Source organism: Coffea arabica, chromosome 10c (assembly GCF_036785885.1).
Source record: "Coffea arabica cultivar ET-39 chromosome 10c, Coffea Arabica ET-39 HiFi, whole genome shotgun sequence".
Taxonomy (NCBI): domain Eukaryota; kingdom Viridiplantae; phylum Streptophyta; class Magnoliopsida; order Gentianales; family Rubiaceae; genus Coffea; species Coffea arabica.
This window is the reverse complement of record NC_092329.1, coordinates 12,501,492-12,518,365: the sequence shown is the minus strand read 5'-3', so window position 1 is coordinate 12,518,365 and position 16,874 is coordinate 12,501,492. Positions and strand designations below refer to the sequence as shown.

General features: G+C 35.2%; 3 protein-coding genes and 1 pseudogene across 3 annotated transcripts; all 4 read right to left on the bottom strand.

Annotated features, from left to right (window-relative positions):
- Nucleotides 1-6,506: 6,506 nt before the first annotated feature.
- LOC113715233 (5.8S ribosomal RNA) lies at nucleotides 6,507-6,628 on the bottom strand (annotated as a pseudogene).
- A 4,875-nt stretch (nucleotides 6,629-11,503) lies between these two features.
- Nucleotides 11,504-12,019, bottom strand: LOC113713913 (uncharacterized). Its single transcript, XM_072068608.1, has 2 exons — nucleotides 11,654-12,019; nucleotides 11,504-11,554 (listed from the first exon to the last, which is right to left on the bottom strand). Exons 1-2 carry the CDS (start codon nucleotides 12,017-12,019, stop codon nucleotides 11,504-11,506), a joined length of 417 nt encoding a protein of 138 aa, XP_071924709.1.
- Nucleotides 12,020-12,369: 350 nt separating this feature from the next.
- LOC140015788 (uncharacterized) lies at nucleotides 12,370-12,951 on the bottom strand. Its single transcript, XM_072068607.1, has 2 exons — nucleotides 12,875-12,951; nucleotides 12,370-12,814 (listed from the first exon to the last, which is right to left on the bottom strand). Exons 1-2 carry the CDS (start codon nucleotides 12,949-12,951, stop codon nucleotides 12,370-12,372), a joined length of 522 nt encoding a protein of 173 aa, XP_071924708.1.
- A 1,885-nt stretch (nucleotides 12,952-14,836) lies between these two features.
- On the bottom strand, nucleotides 14,837-16,319 carry LOC113713912 (uncharacterized). Its single transcript, XM_072068606.1, has 3 exons — nucleotides 15,789-16,319; nucleotides 15,419-15,647; nucleotides 14,837-15,312 (listed from the first exon to the last, which is right to left on the bottom strand). The coding sequence occupies exons 1-3, from the start codon at nucleotides 16,317-16,319 to the stop codon at nucleotides 14,837-14,839; spliced, it is 1,236 nt and encodes a 411-aa protein (XP_071924707.1).
- Nucleotides 16,320-16,874: the final 555 nt, after the last annotated feature.

Below are 16,874 nucleotides of genomic sequence, written 5' to 3'. Positions count from 1 at the left end.
TACTCTCTTTTTATCCAAAAACAACATTTTTTGGAATTTATTTGTTTTTGGGAGGGTAAAAAGTAAAATCTTCTTGACTTACTACGGTAACTGTAACTCTGTAAGGCGTTAACAAGTCTAGACACTTTTTTGCACATAGTCTGCGAAGTCTGTAGATGCTTGGGAGTGAGTTCGGAGTATTAATGAGGTAAACCTTAATGGTTAACTATATGAACAAAAACATTTATGAAACCCAACGGTACATAAATTGAGCAAAGTGAATTTATCTTCCAGTATGCTATTTCACATCTCTGTTGAATAAGTTATGATTTCATAATTTACTTCTGTTTTAATCGATTTCAATATTTAAATTTTCATGACAGAAATGCTTGATGCATGGTTGGATAAAATGATTGATGCGCTCATATATATATATATATTGCTTTAACTATTTAGCATTAGACAAGAGGCTCATCTTTGTGTTCAATAGTGAATGTTGATAAGCATTTGAAGTTTGGCAACAAGTATTCAATTCATATAATTTAATCTATTTAATTTATATTTAGCACACCATCTTTTGTTTTCTTTTGAGCATTTGCTGATGACTATTTCACAAACTTAAACTTTACAGCCAGGTCTGTAATTGGTTTTACTTAACGAGTTTGTTAATTCCTATATGTTAATCATTTCCAATCCTAACCCACATATTTCAGCCCCTAAGTATTTCTTGACCTGCATGAGTTAATACATGATTGTCTTTGTTAAAAGTTGTATTGCATTAGACCAAAGCGATTGACTAAGTTTGATTTCAAAAGCACATTTATCAAGTAATCAAAGTTTTGGAAGAACTAATAGCTTATGAAGTCGGAAAACCTTGCTTAATTAAAACAAATACTGCATTTGGAGGACTATTCTTAATACATGAATATTCTGCGCCCAATAAGTTAGTGCCACTTGAAAACTATGAGTGGCAATGTTGCGTTGATCATCTCGCTTCGAGGGTTAGTATCTCGAATTAGGTATGAGGACAGGTCTTTTCCCAAAAAAAAAAAAGGGTATGAGGACAGGTATGATTATGTTAGGCTAAATTGTATACAGTTATTGTATATTTTTTAAATCTTAGATTAAATCTTATATATATTAACGATGTATACGCTATCACAATTGAATATACGTGTATATGCAAAATTTGAATTTCAAATTCAAATTCGAATTATGTGTCATGTATTTAATGGGAAAAGTGTATATACTGTCAGTGTATAGAAGATTTATTTTAAGTTTCTTGTTGTACATGCAAAGTTGGCAACATTCTATCTACTATTCTTTGTGGACACCAAACATTGCAAAAAGTTACAATAATTCATATTAGTGTTTATCAAAATATTGTAATCAATAATCAAATTTAATAACAAATAAACCACAATCATATCTACACTTAATCCTCGAAATATTTATAAATACCACATTATGCCCCACCTCATGGCAACGAGGTATTCATCCCTCCTCATCGCATTACTCTTTACCACCTGCGAATTTAAGTATTTGAGGGGCCTTCCAAAGCCAAACTCCCATCAAAGTTGTCTCACCCACCTACTCGTTCGACCAAAAGTTCATCAATTGAATGTGACATAAGTATGAGACGTGCCAAACTTTTGGAAAACCATCACAACAGTTGGAAAGGCATTAATTGGCGTATAAAATAATTCATCTAACGTACCCTGATGGAAGATGTGGTTCATAGATGGACGAGGCTCCAACTAAGGAAAAGGACCATGCCTACGAGGTTAGGTCGACAAATATAATCATGGTTCATTACCATTTTCCCAATAGTGCACAGTTAAAAAGTATGGGGAAATTGACTTTATTTCTTTTAAGCAACTTCTTATTTTACATGAAAGTAACTAATTTTCTTATTATTTTTAGTTACTTGAAATAGTAGTCAAAATATTTTCTATTTTTATGAGTTTAGCAATTAGGAATTATTTTCTATTCTGTGTAAGATTAAAAATTAGTAGTTATTTTCTATTATTATTCAGATGTTGGCCAAGTAATGTAACTTATAAATGAGTAGGAATTAGCATACTACAAAGTGGCACGCAAGGGCAACATGTAACTCTATACATAGGGTAAAAGAGAGTTCATGAAAGATGAGAGATGGTATACAAGAGTTGGACTTGGATACAAGTTATATTCTTGTATAAGGTTTTTCCTCATTTTCTCTTTGTGGACATAAACTCAATAATGGAGACAAGCCACATTAATTCTTGCGCGTCGTTTATCTTTCACACTTGTGACTTATTTGTTATTAAATTATTGTATACTTGAAATTTCAATAGTCGTGTATTTCGCATTTGGATCCTAATAACTAGTATCAATTGGGTTCGTAAATAGGTTCTGGTTGACTATTGAGATCAAGTAGATTGGTGGCTTTACCAATTGAACAATTTAATGGATGATATTCTTGTTTCAAGGTTTGGTAAATAGCATTAAATGTCAAGAATGAGAAGACAGAAAGCATGGAGATACTTAATGGTGTGAATCTAGACAGGTGATTCAACAGTTAAAAAAGTTAGAATCCAATGTCGATTTTGGATGTGAAATGGTGGAGATATTCTCACAATTCCATCGGTTGATACTTCATCTCGGATGGATTTTTGATTTAGATTATATTCTTTAGATGATGTGGCATGTGTCCTCAAGAAACAAAGATATCTAATTTTCATACGTCAAAAGACTTTGATAGTTACAATTTTTTTTGTTGTAGGTGGAGTTTTGAAAACTACATATGGCAAGACAATTCTAAAAATGAGAAGAAGTATGGTGAGTTTACCACTTGATTACCTCAATGGTTAGAAACAGAGTTCACAAAAAAGAGATCCCAAGCTGCAATTGATCATGAGAAGAAATCTTGCGGCGGGAGATGGTGCAATCGAATGAATCTAGATAGTTGGATTCGAGGTAACTACATATATTCATTTGTCAATTGAATCAATTAGGTATCAGAACTGTATTGATTCAAATATGTAGTTAGGTATCATACTATTTAGTAATTGAAGGTAAATGGTTGTTAAAAGAAATATTTACCAAGACAGAGATTTGTTAAAAATTTGGCTTTATTTCTTTTAAGCAGATTTCTTACTTTGTGTGGAAATAACTATTCCCTTATTGTTTTTAGTTACTTGAAATAATAGCCAAGAAATTTCCTATTCGTATGAATTTAGAAATTAGGAGTTATTTTCTATTTTGTGTAAGATTTGGAATCAACAATTATTTCCTGTTATTACTTGGGTGTTGGTTAAGTAATGTAACTTATAAATAGGTAGGAATTGACATATTACAAAATGGCATACAAGGGTGACATATAGCCTTATATATAGAGTGAGAAAGGGTTCTTAAAAAATGAAAGATGATATACAAGGGTTGGACTTGGATTAAAATTATATTTTTGTTTAGAGTTTTTCCTTTCATAATAAAGAATTGATTTTCTCTCCATGGATGTTGACTCGATGATAGAATTGAACCACGTTAAATTTTATATGTCATTTATTTTGCGTTTAGATCCCAAAAAAAGTCAGGAATTTCTTGAGCTTATCAGAAAGCAAGAAACGCAAAAAAATTTTCCAAAGGCTGATCAAATGGGGAGTCTTGCATGACGCTTCGAATTGTAGCTGCTCAATAATAAGATCTAATTTCTTTTGGCATGATTATCATGCATGCTTTATTCAACTTGCAAGAGAGCCATGGGAACATATCTTTATTAGACATGAGTGCCTCATGTATTAGGGAAAAACTTGTTAGACATGTTCAGAAATTACGTGGTTCTACTATTTCTGTTACCAGATGCACAAAACGGGCCTGCAAACGGTCAAAGTTTGATCTTATCGTCGGTTGTTTTATTGGATGCCACAGAATTATAGCACAGTATCTCATTTGAGTGGATACCACAACCTCTAATCATGTGTGCAATTACGACCGGTAAGAGGACCTAAAGTTCAAGGACGTCCGCCATGTTCATGGCCAGTTGGATGCCGCCACAAGAAACTCACCTGTGGATTTGGGGTGAGCGGGAGGGGGTGGCTAATATACTTACAGCAAAAAGGCTAAAGATGCCGATTAAATGTAGGAAAAATTTGTAAAACGTACTTTACAAAAAAGGGTCCCAATTATGATCCAATTTATTCATAAAAATATTTATAATTTGGTTTTTCTTATAGGTGTCTATTAAATACCCTTTAGTGCACCTAATTTACACGAAATAGAAATTACCATGCGAATCTACACCCATGTTAATTATCTCCCTTGAAGTTAAACACTTTTCTTGTTTAGTTTTAACTTTTCATGAAATTAATTTGGAATCCCCTCTTAAAGAGTGCCCTGTTGAGCACCCTTATACAACCCTAATCTTTCCATTGCATGTACCAAAAAAATGTTCTTGTCTGTAGATGGGAAAAAAATTCGGAGTATTCAATTCTTCCAACTATGTTTCCTTACTCCGCAATTGGATAAAATTAATCTATGACAAACTCTATAATTGGGTAGGAAATATCATGATAGTTGAGATAAAATCATTTCATAACCCACCGACTTTTGCTTCCTTCTTTACTCCATGATAGCATCTTTTAACGCTCCCCGTCGGAAAAACTTTTATCATTCGAACATGATCCGATGAGGAAGCTTGGTTAGTTGAGAGTTAAATCTCCTGGGCACCCACTGAAACTTTTCTTCCTCTTCTTCGTTCCCATAGCATGATACTGCATGATTTAATGCTTCGTCGGGAGAACTTATGATCCAGACATGGTCCATTGACGAAGACATAATCCTACTTAGTCGCACTCGTTTGATTGATTGATTGAATGTCCTGGAACCCATATTTATTTTGAGAAATATAGTACGAGGTGGTGGAGTCTTCAACCGAATAAGTAGATAGAGTCCAATTATGTCCAACTATTTTGCAAGCTTATTTTCTGTCATTATTACCATTACTGATTAACTTAAAAATTAGAGTGAATTTTTGAACCAAACTTTGGATAATTTTGTTTACCTGTACTGTTTTTGTACCTAGGGATGATATAAATTCCAACGTCATAATTTTAAGAGTAAATCTTATATATACTAAGGGTATATACACTATCCAACTACTATCACAGTTGGATGCACAATACATATGTAAAATTTGAGTTTCAAATTTAAATTTGAATTATATATCATTTGCCGCGCCCCATTTTTCACGATGAAAAATAAATGTTTATAAAAGATGTGATTTTATTTAAAAATAAGTGAAAAAGGACCTAGAATTGGACTTTAAAGAATGCGATAGTTTGGGTCCAAAATTTAGTCTAAAAGGGTTTTTAAGATAAAGAGGAGTCGCCACTTGGTATTGAGTTTGGGTGTACCAAGTCACCCCAAAAATATTTTTGACAAAAAATAAAATAAAATAAAACCCTTTTCGACAACTCCAAATCTTTGAAAAACAAGAAAAAATGGGTTTGGGAGTCACGGTTGAAGAAAGGGAAGGCAAAGGTTCGATTAATTCAAACTCAAGGCACCTTTTCAACCTAGTCTAAGTTAGTTGCGAAGTTTAGTCAAAAATTTCCTAATCTAACTCTTAATTTTATCACGTTTGGATGTTTACTACATGGATACAAATCTAAATTTATAAAATATTGAAAAGGAAAAACTATCCATTCAAGGGTTTAATTGATACCAATCGCATTGATTGCGAAGACCAAAATAATTCCTCGAAGGCGTTATGAGTATGCGAATGATGAAATTAAAAGAAAGGAAAAGAAAATTAAATTATATACATAGGTATAAATGATCAAAGGAAAATGAAATGCAGCATAATGGGTGCGGGAAGCAAAAACTCGTGACATAATTTTCTTATACAATGATTAATGGGATATTTAAACTAAAGAGTTATAATCACCCATATCCATGTTCAAAGAATAATTCTCCTAATAGGAACAAGCAAATGAACTAACTTATTTTACAATTATTTAAATGCGATGCAATTTTAAATGATATGATTAACACGTATAGAGAGTAGGGGATAGAGGATAATACAATGGAAAATATCATGCAAATGAGAAAAAATCCTAGAATAAAAAATATGCATGAAATGTATGAATATAACACAAAAATGAATCTAACGCACGAACGATCTAAGGGTCTAGAGTTGGACTAGCCCATTTCTAAAAAATTTTACTAGCGTTGGACTAGCAAGTAAACGGAGGGAGAAGCCACAACTAGCGTTGGACTAGTGTGGTGACGTCATCCATTCTTAATACATAGTAAAACAAATAAGGCATAAATTAAAACAAATAAACATGTAAGACCACGTAGCACATAACACATAAACATAATATCTAAATGCAAAAATCTTAAGAAAAACGGATAAAACACATAACACATGAACCACATGAACACACAAAAACATATCTATTACAGTGGGGAATCTAACTACGGTCTAAAATGGAAAAATTAAAAAAAAACAAATCTTTTTTTTTTTTTTTTTGCGACGCGATGCGTGACGCCCAGGCAGACGTGCCCTCGGCCTAAAGGCTTCGGGCGCAACTTGCGTTCAAAGACTCGATGGTTCGCGGGATTCTGCAATTCACACCAAGTATCGCATTTCGCTACGTTCTTCATCCTATCTATTATCCTATCTATTACAAATCTAATTATCCTATCTATTACATTTTTAAGGTATTTAAATGCCTCTCAAATAATTATAAAAATTAACTAAACAAATATAAGAAAATTTGAATGAACATTTAAATCAAATAAATAAAGCGTATAAAAATATATAAACACATAGAAACACGTAGGAGCACATAAGAGTACGTAATTGACATTTAAATAATAATAGGGGTACCTCCCTTTTGAAGTGATGACTAAATGGAAGTCAAATTGCCCTATTTATACTCAAAATGAACAAAAGAATCATGACACCAATTTAATTGAAAAAAATAATAATGATAAAAAATAGTAAATTCACCTTAAGATGTCAAATATAAAGAAACTTAAGAACATCTAAAAATTACAAGTTAAATATATTCAAAAGTAACACAATTAGCTATTAAAGAAAAGAAACAATCATAATAAAAAAGAGTCAAAATTCACTAAGGACAAAATTACATAATTGAAAAACTTTTGGGGTCAAAAATATAATATTCTCAAAGTTTAGGGTCAAAATTAAATAAAAGACAAAATTAAGGACCAATGTGCAATTAAGTTAAGGACCTAGATGAAAGAAATTTAAAATATTTTGGGACAAAATAAAACTACTCCAAAGATCAGGGGCTAAAGTGAAGATTTCGATTTCTGCCTTGGGTAAGAAAAGGCCATCGGGCCATCATTTTATTTACTTGGACCGAATACTACCTAAATCCAGCCGAAAGTCCAAGCCAAACCACACAGGCCAGCCCATCTTTTATCACTCAAACCCAACCAAAATAAAGAATGGGTCTAACCTTCTAACCCAACCGAAAATAAGAAACAAACCCACAAAAAAAAAAAAAAAATTAGCCCAACCCGTTTTCCTTTTTTTTTTTTTTTCTTTTCTTTCCTTTCTTTTCTTTTTCTTCTTCTCTTTCTTCTTTCTCCCTCTCTTCTCTACCGAAAAACTAAAGCTTCCTCAAAACTGGCAGCCATGGCGGCCTCCGGCGGTTCCGATCATCGAAATTTCTCAAAATACACCCCCTCATTCGATTTTTCGCGTAGATTCTATTTCCAGAGTTATTTTTTACAAAAAAAAAAGAAAGAAAAGTAGTCAAATAGCCAAAAACAGTTACAGTTTTGCTTCCTCAAAATCACTCAAATCTCACCCAAAAATTGTAAATTTTATACCAAAACACTACTTGTGACTTCTACAATCCAACCATAACCTTAAACGAACCAAAAAAACCCCATTTAATTCAACTTTTCATCTTGGCATTTTTTCAAATAGTTGGCATGCATACATAAAAAACATTTCCTTTTCCTCAATCTAGTTCATGCCATTTCCCAAATTTCAGCAATACAACAACAGCAATAAAAACCAGCTAAAGCAAGATAAATTAAAACCAGAATTTATCTAATATGCTTTAAAAAAAACTAGAAAATACCTCAATGAAAGTGGAATTGCCGTGGCTGAAGTTTTTCTGATGCCTGTGAGTGTGTTGGGAAAATATTGGGAAAGAGGAAAGGCCGAGGGAAATTTTCTTCTTCTTCCGTGTTTCTCTTCTGCGTTCGAAGACCAGAGAGAGTCCCCATTTTTTTCTTTCTTTTGTCCATTAAGAGCCAGCCGAGAGAGGGAGGGAAAATTTTTTCTTCTTTTCTGTTTCTTTCCGCTGCCCAAGTCCAAGAGAGGGAGAGAGTGAGGAGTAAGAGTGGGGTGTTTTCTTTTTTTTTTTGCTTGTCTGTTGAGGGAGAGGCCGAGAGATGAGTCCTTCTTTTTTTGCCTTGCCCCTTGAGAGAAAAGAAAGAGAGAGGGTCGAGAGTGGAGTGTGTATGGGGTCTATTGTGTGAAGTGAGCAAAAAGGGGGATATGGCCGAGAGAGTGAGGGAGCTCTCCTTCTTTTGTTCTGTCCTTTTTTTATGTTAGGAGCGGCCGAGAGATTCTATTGGGAAAAAAAGTAAAGAGTTGGTTTTTTGTCAGTCCAAGGTTCAGGATGGAGCCGAGAGATGTGAAAGGGATTTAGTTTCTTTCAAATCATGGTTTCTTTTTTTTTTTTAAGATAAACCTACAAAAATGAGACAAAATATACTTAAAATGTAAGAAAATAAATGACTCATCAAATAAAAAATATTCAACAAAACATAAAATTTGACAAAAATTTGGTGTCTACAACTTACCCATCTTTGTGTAGAGTTTCAAAAAAACTCAAGACAAAGACATAGACACCAAATTGTTTACCTGTCTCTTCTAACTACTCCTAAATTCAAATAAAAAGCCAACATTTGGCTATAATTATTGGCCAAAAATGATGCAATAATGTTGCAAAACACGTGACCGAACTCATGTAGAGTTGTCTACGTATCCCGCCAAGGGAATCGGGTCAAACGTAGTTCGAATACCAATGAACCACAATGAAATAAATGTATTGACCATCTGTGATCTTCGCAACATCGAAAAAATCTGAGCTCCCAGAACTTCTAAACATGAAACACAAAATGAATGAGAAAGCACAATTGTTAATCCAAATAGTTAAGAAAAGTCAACTATTATAATTAGAAAAAGATGCGCGGAGAGACGCGGTTACGCTTCAAGAAGGGGGATAGGAGGGTGCGCGGTGGACGCTAAAACTTACCAACAGGAAATTAAATTTGATCTATCAAGAAGAGAGGTAGAAGGGTGCGCGGTGGACGCTGAAACTCATCAACGTAAAATTAAATTTGATTGGTTTTTTTTATTTCTTTTGATATGTCAAGAAGGGAGGTAGAAGGGTGCGCGGTGGACGTTGAGACTCACCAACAAGAAATTAAATTGTCAAGAAAGGGGATAGAAGGGTGCGCGGTGGACGCTGAGACTCACCAACAGGAAATTAAATTGTCAAGAAGGGAGATAGAAGGGTGCGCGGTGGACGCTGAGACTCACCAATAGAAAATTAAATTTGATCTTTTGATCTGTGAAGAAGGGAGGTAGAAGGGTGCGCGGTGGATGCTGAGACTCACCAACCGAAAATTAAATTGTCAAAAAAGGAGATAAAAGGGTGCGCGGTGGACGCTGAGAATAACCAGCAAGAAATTAAATTTAATCTTTTTTATCTAGATTGTTCAATGGGACTGAATCCAAACCCAGATGCTTATCAAGAGAATGAAAATATCCTCGAAACCTAGATAATGGGTAGGATTAAACTCGAGCTCAAATAACTAGCAGAAGAAATGAAAACACAAGTTCTATGCTATCGAACTGAAAGATCAGAATATATGTTGCTCAAAAGGTAATAAACCAAGTCAAACTTACTTGGTGGACTTACAACTTTCCTTGATTTTTCAAATTTTAAAAGAAAGGGAATAATGATTTTTCTTTCTTAAAAAATGTACAGCAAAACTTGGAGTTCAATCCTTCTACCATTTGCCCAGTGTGAATCATGCTTAACTAAATCAGTGTTGTGTCACGTAAATTTTCCCGCAAAAAAGAACAAAGGAAAAGAAACAACTGTGATGAAAACACTGCCACCACTATGTGATCCTCTTGCCTTGAGAACCATGTAAACATGAGTTTCAATATTGACAGATCGCTCCCTTAGGTTCGGTCAACAAGCCCTTTAGAATCTTTGCAACTGTCAAATGTCAATCGACCATACTTTATTATCATAGGACTTTCAATTTCATGACTCATTTGGGATAAATTATAGGGGATTGTCTTTTGAATGAGATCCAATAAATGAGAAATATAAATAATTAAAAAATATATTATTTATCATGCAATAATGCTGATATAAAGTAAACAATGATACATAATAAATAAATAAAATAGTAAATACAATAGTAAAACAAAATTGTTGAACTTATGAACATGGTTGGATACATATCCAGAAGATGGCTTTTGATGAAGAAAAATGCTCAATCTGACCCATTCGACGTCATCCATTTGGAATTCATTGTCAGCAAAAGAACAACATATGAAAGAGACCCAAATTAACATAGTCACCAGTTTTCAGACCTCAGCATCTTCTTCTTCGTTACTGATCCTCTTGTATTCAAAAACCCTACCTTAGCGCCTTTTCGGGTTTTTATTAAGATTTCCCCTACCTTTTTCCTTTTTTTTGGAAGGTGGCCTTTCAGGTTTTCACCTTGAGACATAGACAAGACAATTTTAACCCCCAACCGTGTCAATTCAGTCATATTTTGGAGGATTTGTGGCATCAGTGACATAATCATCTCTGAAATATTTCAGAAAAGTTGTATTTACATCATTTGCCAATTGATTAAGAAAAATTTTCCTCAAAGTACTGCTAAAGATGAAAGTCGGCAGTTTTGGCTCTTGTGATTAGGATCGGATAGAGTAGTAAATGAAAGGTTAAGACTTGAAAGACTTGACAGCAGATCATATAATGGGTTTGCAATCATTTGAGATAGCATTCTTTCAAAAACTTGCTCCGATCTAGGGGTTGGAAGAGATAAAATTTTGCCCCAGTTTAATTCTAATTGAACTTCTCTATTTTTCTTTTCCTTTCTTTTCTTTTTTTAATTTTCTTTTCTATTTCTTTCTTTTTTTTCTTTTCATTTTCTCTTTTTTTTTTAAACCAAATTGCCCCAATATAGGGTTAGTGATCTTAAGGGACTGCCAAGTGAAAAAGGAAGGTGGTTATAAAAAGTCAAAAGGAAAAAATTAGGGATAGAATATTGAAATGGAAAAATGAGAGGAAGTATGCCTTAAATCGATCTCTTGCAGTACTTTTAAAGAAAAAAATATTTATAATCAAATGAAAAATTTTTTGCACATGTCTGCATTGATTGGTTGGAGAAAAACTTGACCGTCCATTTCCATAAGAAAAAACATTCCTCCGGATAGCACTTTCTTAACAATGAATGGTCCTTACCAATTGGGAGCAAACTTCCCTTTAGCCTCCTCTTGCATTGGAAGAATCTGTTTCAACACCTTATCTCCAACTTCAAACAAACGGGGTTTAACTTTTTTGTTGTAAGCTCGAGCCATTCGTCGCTGATAACATTGCCCATGACAAACGGCATTCAACATCTTTTTATCAATTAGAGACAACTGCTCATAGCGTTCCCTGACCCATTCAGCATCTTTTATCTGAGCTTCCATTAAAATGCAAAAGGAAGGAATTTCAACTTCTGCAAGCAATACTGCTTCCATTCCATACATAAGAGAGTAAGGAGTTGTTCCGGTAGAAGTCCTGATAGTAGTTCTATACGCCATCAATGCATAAGGCAGCTTCTCATGCCAATCCCGGTGTGTTTCAGTCATCTTACGAATGATTTTCTTCAAATTCTTATTTACGGCTTCGACGGTTCCATTCATTTGAGGCCTGTAAATGATAGAATTTCGATGTCTGATCTTGAACTGTTCACATAATCCATCCACCATATCATTGTTGAGGTTTTTGGCATTATCAATGATCAATGTTTCCGGTACCCCAAAACGATAGATATTATTTTTCAAGAATCCGACACCACTTTCTTAGTTACATGCTTATAGGATGCTGACTCAATCCATTTGGTGAAATATTCAATTGCCACTAGAATGAAACGATGTCCATTTGAAGCAGGAGGATCAATAGTTTTGATCACATCCATCCCCCAAATCGAACTTGGCCATAGAGCAGTCATACTATACAATTATGTCGAAGGAGAACGTATAACATCACCATGTATTTGACACTTAACACACTTTCTAGCAAAATTTACACAGTCATGCTGCGTGGTAAGCCAAAAATATCATGTTTTCATGATCTTTTTAGCCAGTAGATGCCCATTCATGTGTGGCCCACAAATTTCACTATGTACTTCTTTCATCACATAATCGACTTCGTTTTCATTGATGCATCTTAAAAGGCCCAAATTAGATGTTTTCTTGTATAGCACTTCTCCATTCAAGAAAAATCTTGATGACATTCTAGGTAAGAAACTTTTTGCAACAGAATCAGCATCAGGAGGGTAGGATCCCGTTCTCATGAATTCCTTAATATTATTGTACCAAGAGTGAATATCAGAGACCCTTTCTATAACCAGACAATTGGCTGGCCTATCTTGAAATTGAATCTGTATAGGTTCAATCACCAACTTATCTGGATGTTGGATTATCGAAGACAGAGTAGCTAAAGCATCAACAAAGGCGTTACGAGTGCGAGGAATATGTCTGAGTTCCAAATTCCTAAATTTGCTGGCCAAGCCAAGCAAGTTACAATGATACAGCATAATTTTTTAATCCCGAGTTACCCACAGCTTAAGTATCTGGTGCACAAGTAAATCGGAATCACTGAATGCTATCAGATCCTTGATCTCCATGTCCAATGCCATTTTCAATCCAAAAATACACGCTTCATACTCGACCATATTTTTGGTACAAGAAAATCATAATTTAGCAGTAGCAAGATAGTATTTCTCTTCAGGCGACACTAAAACTACTCCAATCTAACTCTAAAAGAATTCGATGCACCGTCGAAAAATAACCTCCACCCAAGATACTGCTCACTCATGTCCTCAACTGCTCTAATGATCAAAATTTCTTCATCAGGAAAATAGGTATGCAATGCCTGGTAATCATCCTCTCTTGAATTTTCTGCCAAATTATCTGCTATGACTTGTCCCTTAACTGCCTTTCATATTGTGAAGACAATGTCGAACTCGGAGAGGATCATTTTCCACTTAGCCATACGTCCCATGGGCATCGACTTTTCCAACAGGTATTTTAGAGGATCAGAACGAGAAATCAAGTATGTGGTATAGCCGAGTAAATAATGTCTCAACTTATGAACTGTCCATGCTAAAACGCAACAACTTCTCTCAAGAAAAGAATAGTTGGCTTCATATGCCGTAAATTTTTTATTCAGATAGTAGATGGCTTATTCCTTTCTCCCAGACTCATCATGCTGTCCCAGAATGCATCCAACAGCCTCATCAAGAACAGACAAATACATAATCAGAGGTTTCCCTGGCTGAGGTGGCACTAAGACCGGAGGATTTAACAAGTAATTCTTAATCTTATCAAAAGCTTGCTGACAATCTTCATTCCAATCCATCGGCACATTCTTTTTCAACAATTTGAACAAATGCTCATAGGTAGAGGTTAACTGTGCAATGAATCGGCTAATGAAATTGATCTTTCCAAGAAAACTCTTCACATCTTTTTGAGTTTTTGGAATAGGCATATCTTGAATTGCTTTTATTTTTGCAGGATCTATCTCTATGCCCTTTTTATTGACAATAAACCCCAATAACTTATCAGCCAGAGCTCCAAAAGTACATTTCGCAGGGTTCAACTTCAAATTATATTTCATCAATCTTTCAAACAGTTTCTTTAAATCAACCAAATGGTCCTTAGGGTGGCAATTGGGTTCAAATCAGGTTGATGGGTCGGATCATGGGTCGGGTCCTGATCCGATCCATCAGAAAATCTGTTGACCCGAACTCCCATCAGAAAATCTGTTGATCCGAACCCAACCCATCATGGGTGACGGGTCAGGTATCCTGACCTGAACCCGAAAGTTTCCGGTTGGTGGGTCAAGCCGGTTGACTCGAAATTACCTGAAATTTAATTCCCAGTTACTGATTAATCAGCTGTGATTTTTAAAAGAATCAATTTCAAACTAAATTAAGACATCATAAGAGTAAAAATAATGTAATACATCATTTACCCAAATTACTAAATACTCTACCACCGTAGAATAAGAAATAATCAAGAGATGACTAACAGAAATTTAAACATATGTACATATATACATAATTGCTATACATAGGCTTTGTATGGACTCATAGTATTCTTTTGAATAATTATATTTATTCCAGTCAAAGTATGTGGAATATATTGACCGTATTAGAATAACGAAATTATGTATGGATAGTTAATTTCTCTAGAATTCGTTTTAGGATTTTTGTATGGATTGTTAATTCTCCATCCCAAATTTAACATTTTTTTTAAGTGTAAACTATTGAACCACCTGTTGTAGATAAAACAGGTACCATGCCGCTAAGACATCTTATTAATTTCCAATCGGAATAGCAAATACAAAGCCAGTGCTTGTAATCGGCCAGACAACAACCCTGGTACCATCTAGCACACACAATCTTAATACTAATAGAATTATCAAGGACTTGAAATTAGATGATATCTGTACTTGTTATGTTCAGTACAGACCATACACAGACACACTAACATTAAAGCAAGAGCATTGATATTTCTTTCCTACTGCCTTCGTCTACCACTTCTGTAGTCATTCCACATTCCATTTGCCATTGTATCCCTCATTTCATGCCATTCATTCACCTCTTCTTGCGAAGCGTGGAAGGGTTGGATTTCTGGCCTTGGTGGTACCCCACCTTCTCCGTCAACTTCCATCTCCTGTTCGTGGTCATTGAAGATGTCGTCCTCCGGCAATTCGTCCCGTATAAAATTGTGAAGTGTGCAACAAGCGATGACAACATTTATTTGTGTAGTCATATAAAAATTTGGCACTGGACCACGCAATATGGCAAATCGTCTTTTTAGCACCCCAAAACACCTCTCAATTACATTCCGAAGCGCTGAATGGCGAGTATTGAAAAGCTGCTGTGGGGACGTGAAACCTCGTCGTCTTTCAGGCTGGTGTCGGGGTGTACCACGATAAGGTGCAAGAAATCCAGGAATATTTCTATATGCACTGTCAACCAAGTAGTATTTCCCTACCATGACATTTATTGAATGGGAAAAAAAATTACTTCGGAATAGGGAAAAAATAAGCTTGTAAAAACCATAAAAAATGATATATTATTATATAAGCCTTTCCACCTGACGGAGCCATTGGAAAATGTGTGGGCCCTGTTAATGCTCCATCCAACACACGTGCATCATGTGCACTCCCTTCCCATCCAGCATAAATATATGTAAATCGCATATCAAAATCACATATGGCTAATACATTCTGTGTTGCTTGGCCATGCCTATTCATGTATGCGACTTGTTCCCCAGGCGGAGCATGTGCTGGAATATGAGTCCCATCCATTGCACCTACCGCATTCTATGCATGAAATAAGTGAGTTAGTTGCGATGTCTGTATTAGCATTATCTATGGCAACAAAAAATATTAATTGAAGGAGTAAAGGAACGATTTGTAATCGTTAAGGGTATGCATTACGAAAAAGGTGAAAAATATTCGTACCATAAACCAATTGGCGAATCTTCGATCCGTATAAATCTTTGGATGCACATTATTTTGGCCTCTGGGTCGAATAAGATGTTTTCCTAATTCACAAATACCTCTAAGGACCTCGTGAATGTTCCTACATATAGTTTCCGGGGAATGCTGAAATCGTTCAGCAAGTGGACGCATTCGATGGTTGTGGCTTAACATCACCAATGTCATGCACAATGCCTCTTCTATTTGTACTCTTTTCTGAGGGTTTTGCGGGACGTATCCTCCACTAACCAAAATTTCACATAGTCGCATGAAAGAGTCCACTGTGAGCCTACAATTCTCAAGAACCCTTGCTGGATGTCCATTAATCACTTCATGGACATATGCTCTTCCAGATAACATGCTATTTTTGCACGGTAGTGGTAATATATATCCAGCAGCTCTCTCAGCAATCGGATTGAAAAGAACAAGAACTGCCCATTCAATTAGTTGCCAGTCCTCATCCTCCTCATTTTGGTCATAAGAAGTTCCCCAACCAGTCAGATGCCTATCCATGGGGTTGCCCTCTTTCGATAGAAACGGCCTGTATGGAATTCAAAATGAGAATTTCATTAGACGATGCAAAAGCATATTAAGAATTCAGGGTGAGAAAAAGATCCCATTTTACATAGACTGATGTGATAAGACTACTCGGAATAATTTGTGATACATTTACCTGCACTGTGAAACGAGCAAACTTGTGTCTTGAGCAACGAATCGGAATATGTTTCTGAAAGGTTCTATGCATTGAAAGTTGGTGGCCGATATCAAGTATGTAGAAATTTATAGGCAAAGTAGTGATACAGTGTGGCTGGCAGTTATGCAAACGAATCTCATGCAATCTTACTTTTACACTTTTAACGGGTCCGCGTGGGAACATTTCCAAATAGTTTGTATGACAAAGTACTTCAAAACTGTTGAGTGTTCTCAAGAAAATGAGAGAAAAAAAGTACTTCAAAACTGTGTCTAATAAAGCAGTACAATTTTGTTACACTATAGCTAGCCATGTGCATCGTCAGGCACTAGTGGTGTCAACTGTTGAAGAGCATGGCTAGGGACTGAAAGCTGCTA

Bases quoted from the DNA above. Each gene is read 5' to 3' on its own strand.
- LOC140015788 (XM_072068607.1), bottom strand. From the start codon at position 12,951: ATGGCATTGGACATGGAGATCAAGGATCTGATAGCATTCAGTGATTCC. The intron at 12,815-12,874 runs GTGGGTAACTCG...TGGCTTGGCCAG, and splicing joins GTGCACCAGATACTTAAGCT to CAAATTTAGGAATTTGGAAC.
- LOC113713913 (XM_072068608.1), bottom strand. From the start codon at position 12,019: ATGGTGGATGGATTATGTGAACAGTTCAAGATCAGACATCGAAATTCT. The intron at 11,555-11,653 runs GTTTGTCATGGG...GTGTTGAAACAG, and splicing joins ATAAAAAGATGTTGAATGCC to ATTCTTCCAATGCAAGAGGA.
- LOC113713912 (XM_072068606.1), bottom strand. From the start codon at position 16,319: ATGGATAGGCATCTGACTGGTTGGGGAACTTCTTATGACCAAAATGAG. The intron at 15,648-15,788 runs GTACGAATATTT...TTTCATGCATAG, and splicing joins GATTCGCCAATTGGTTTATG to AATGCGGTAGGTGCAATGGA. The intron at 15,313-15,418 runs GTGGAAAGGCTT...ATGTCATGGTAG, and splicing joins TTTTCCAATGGCTCCGTCAG to GGAAATACTACTTGGTTGAC.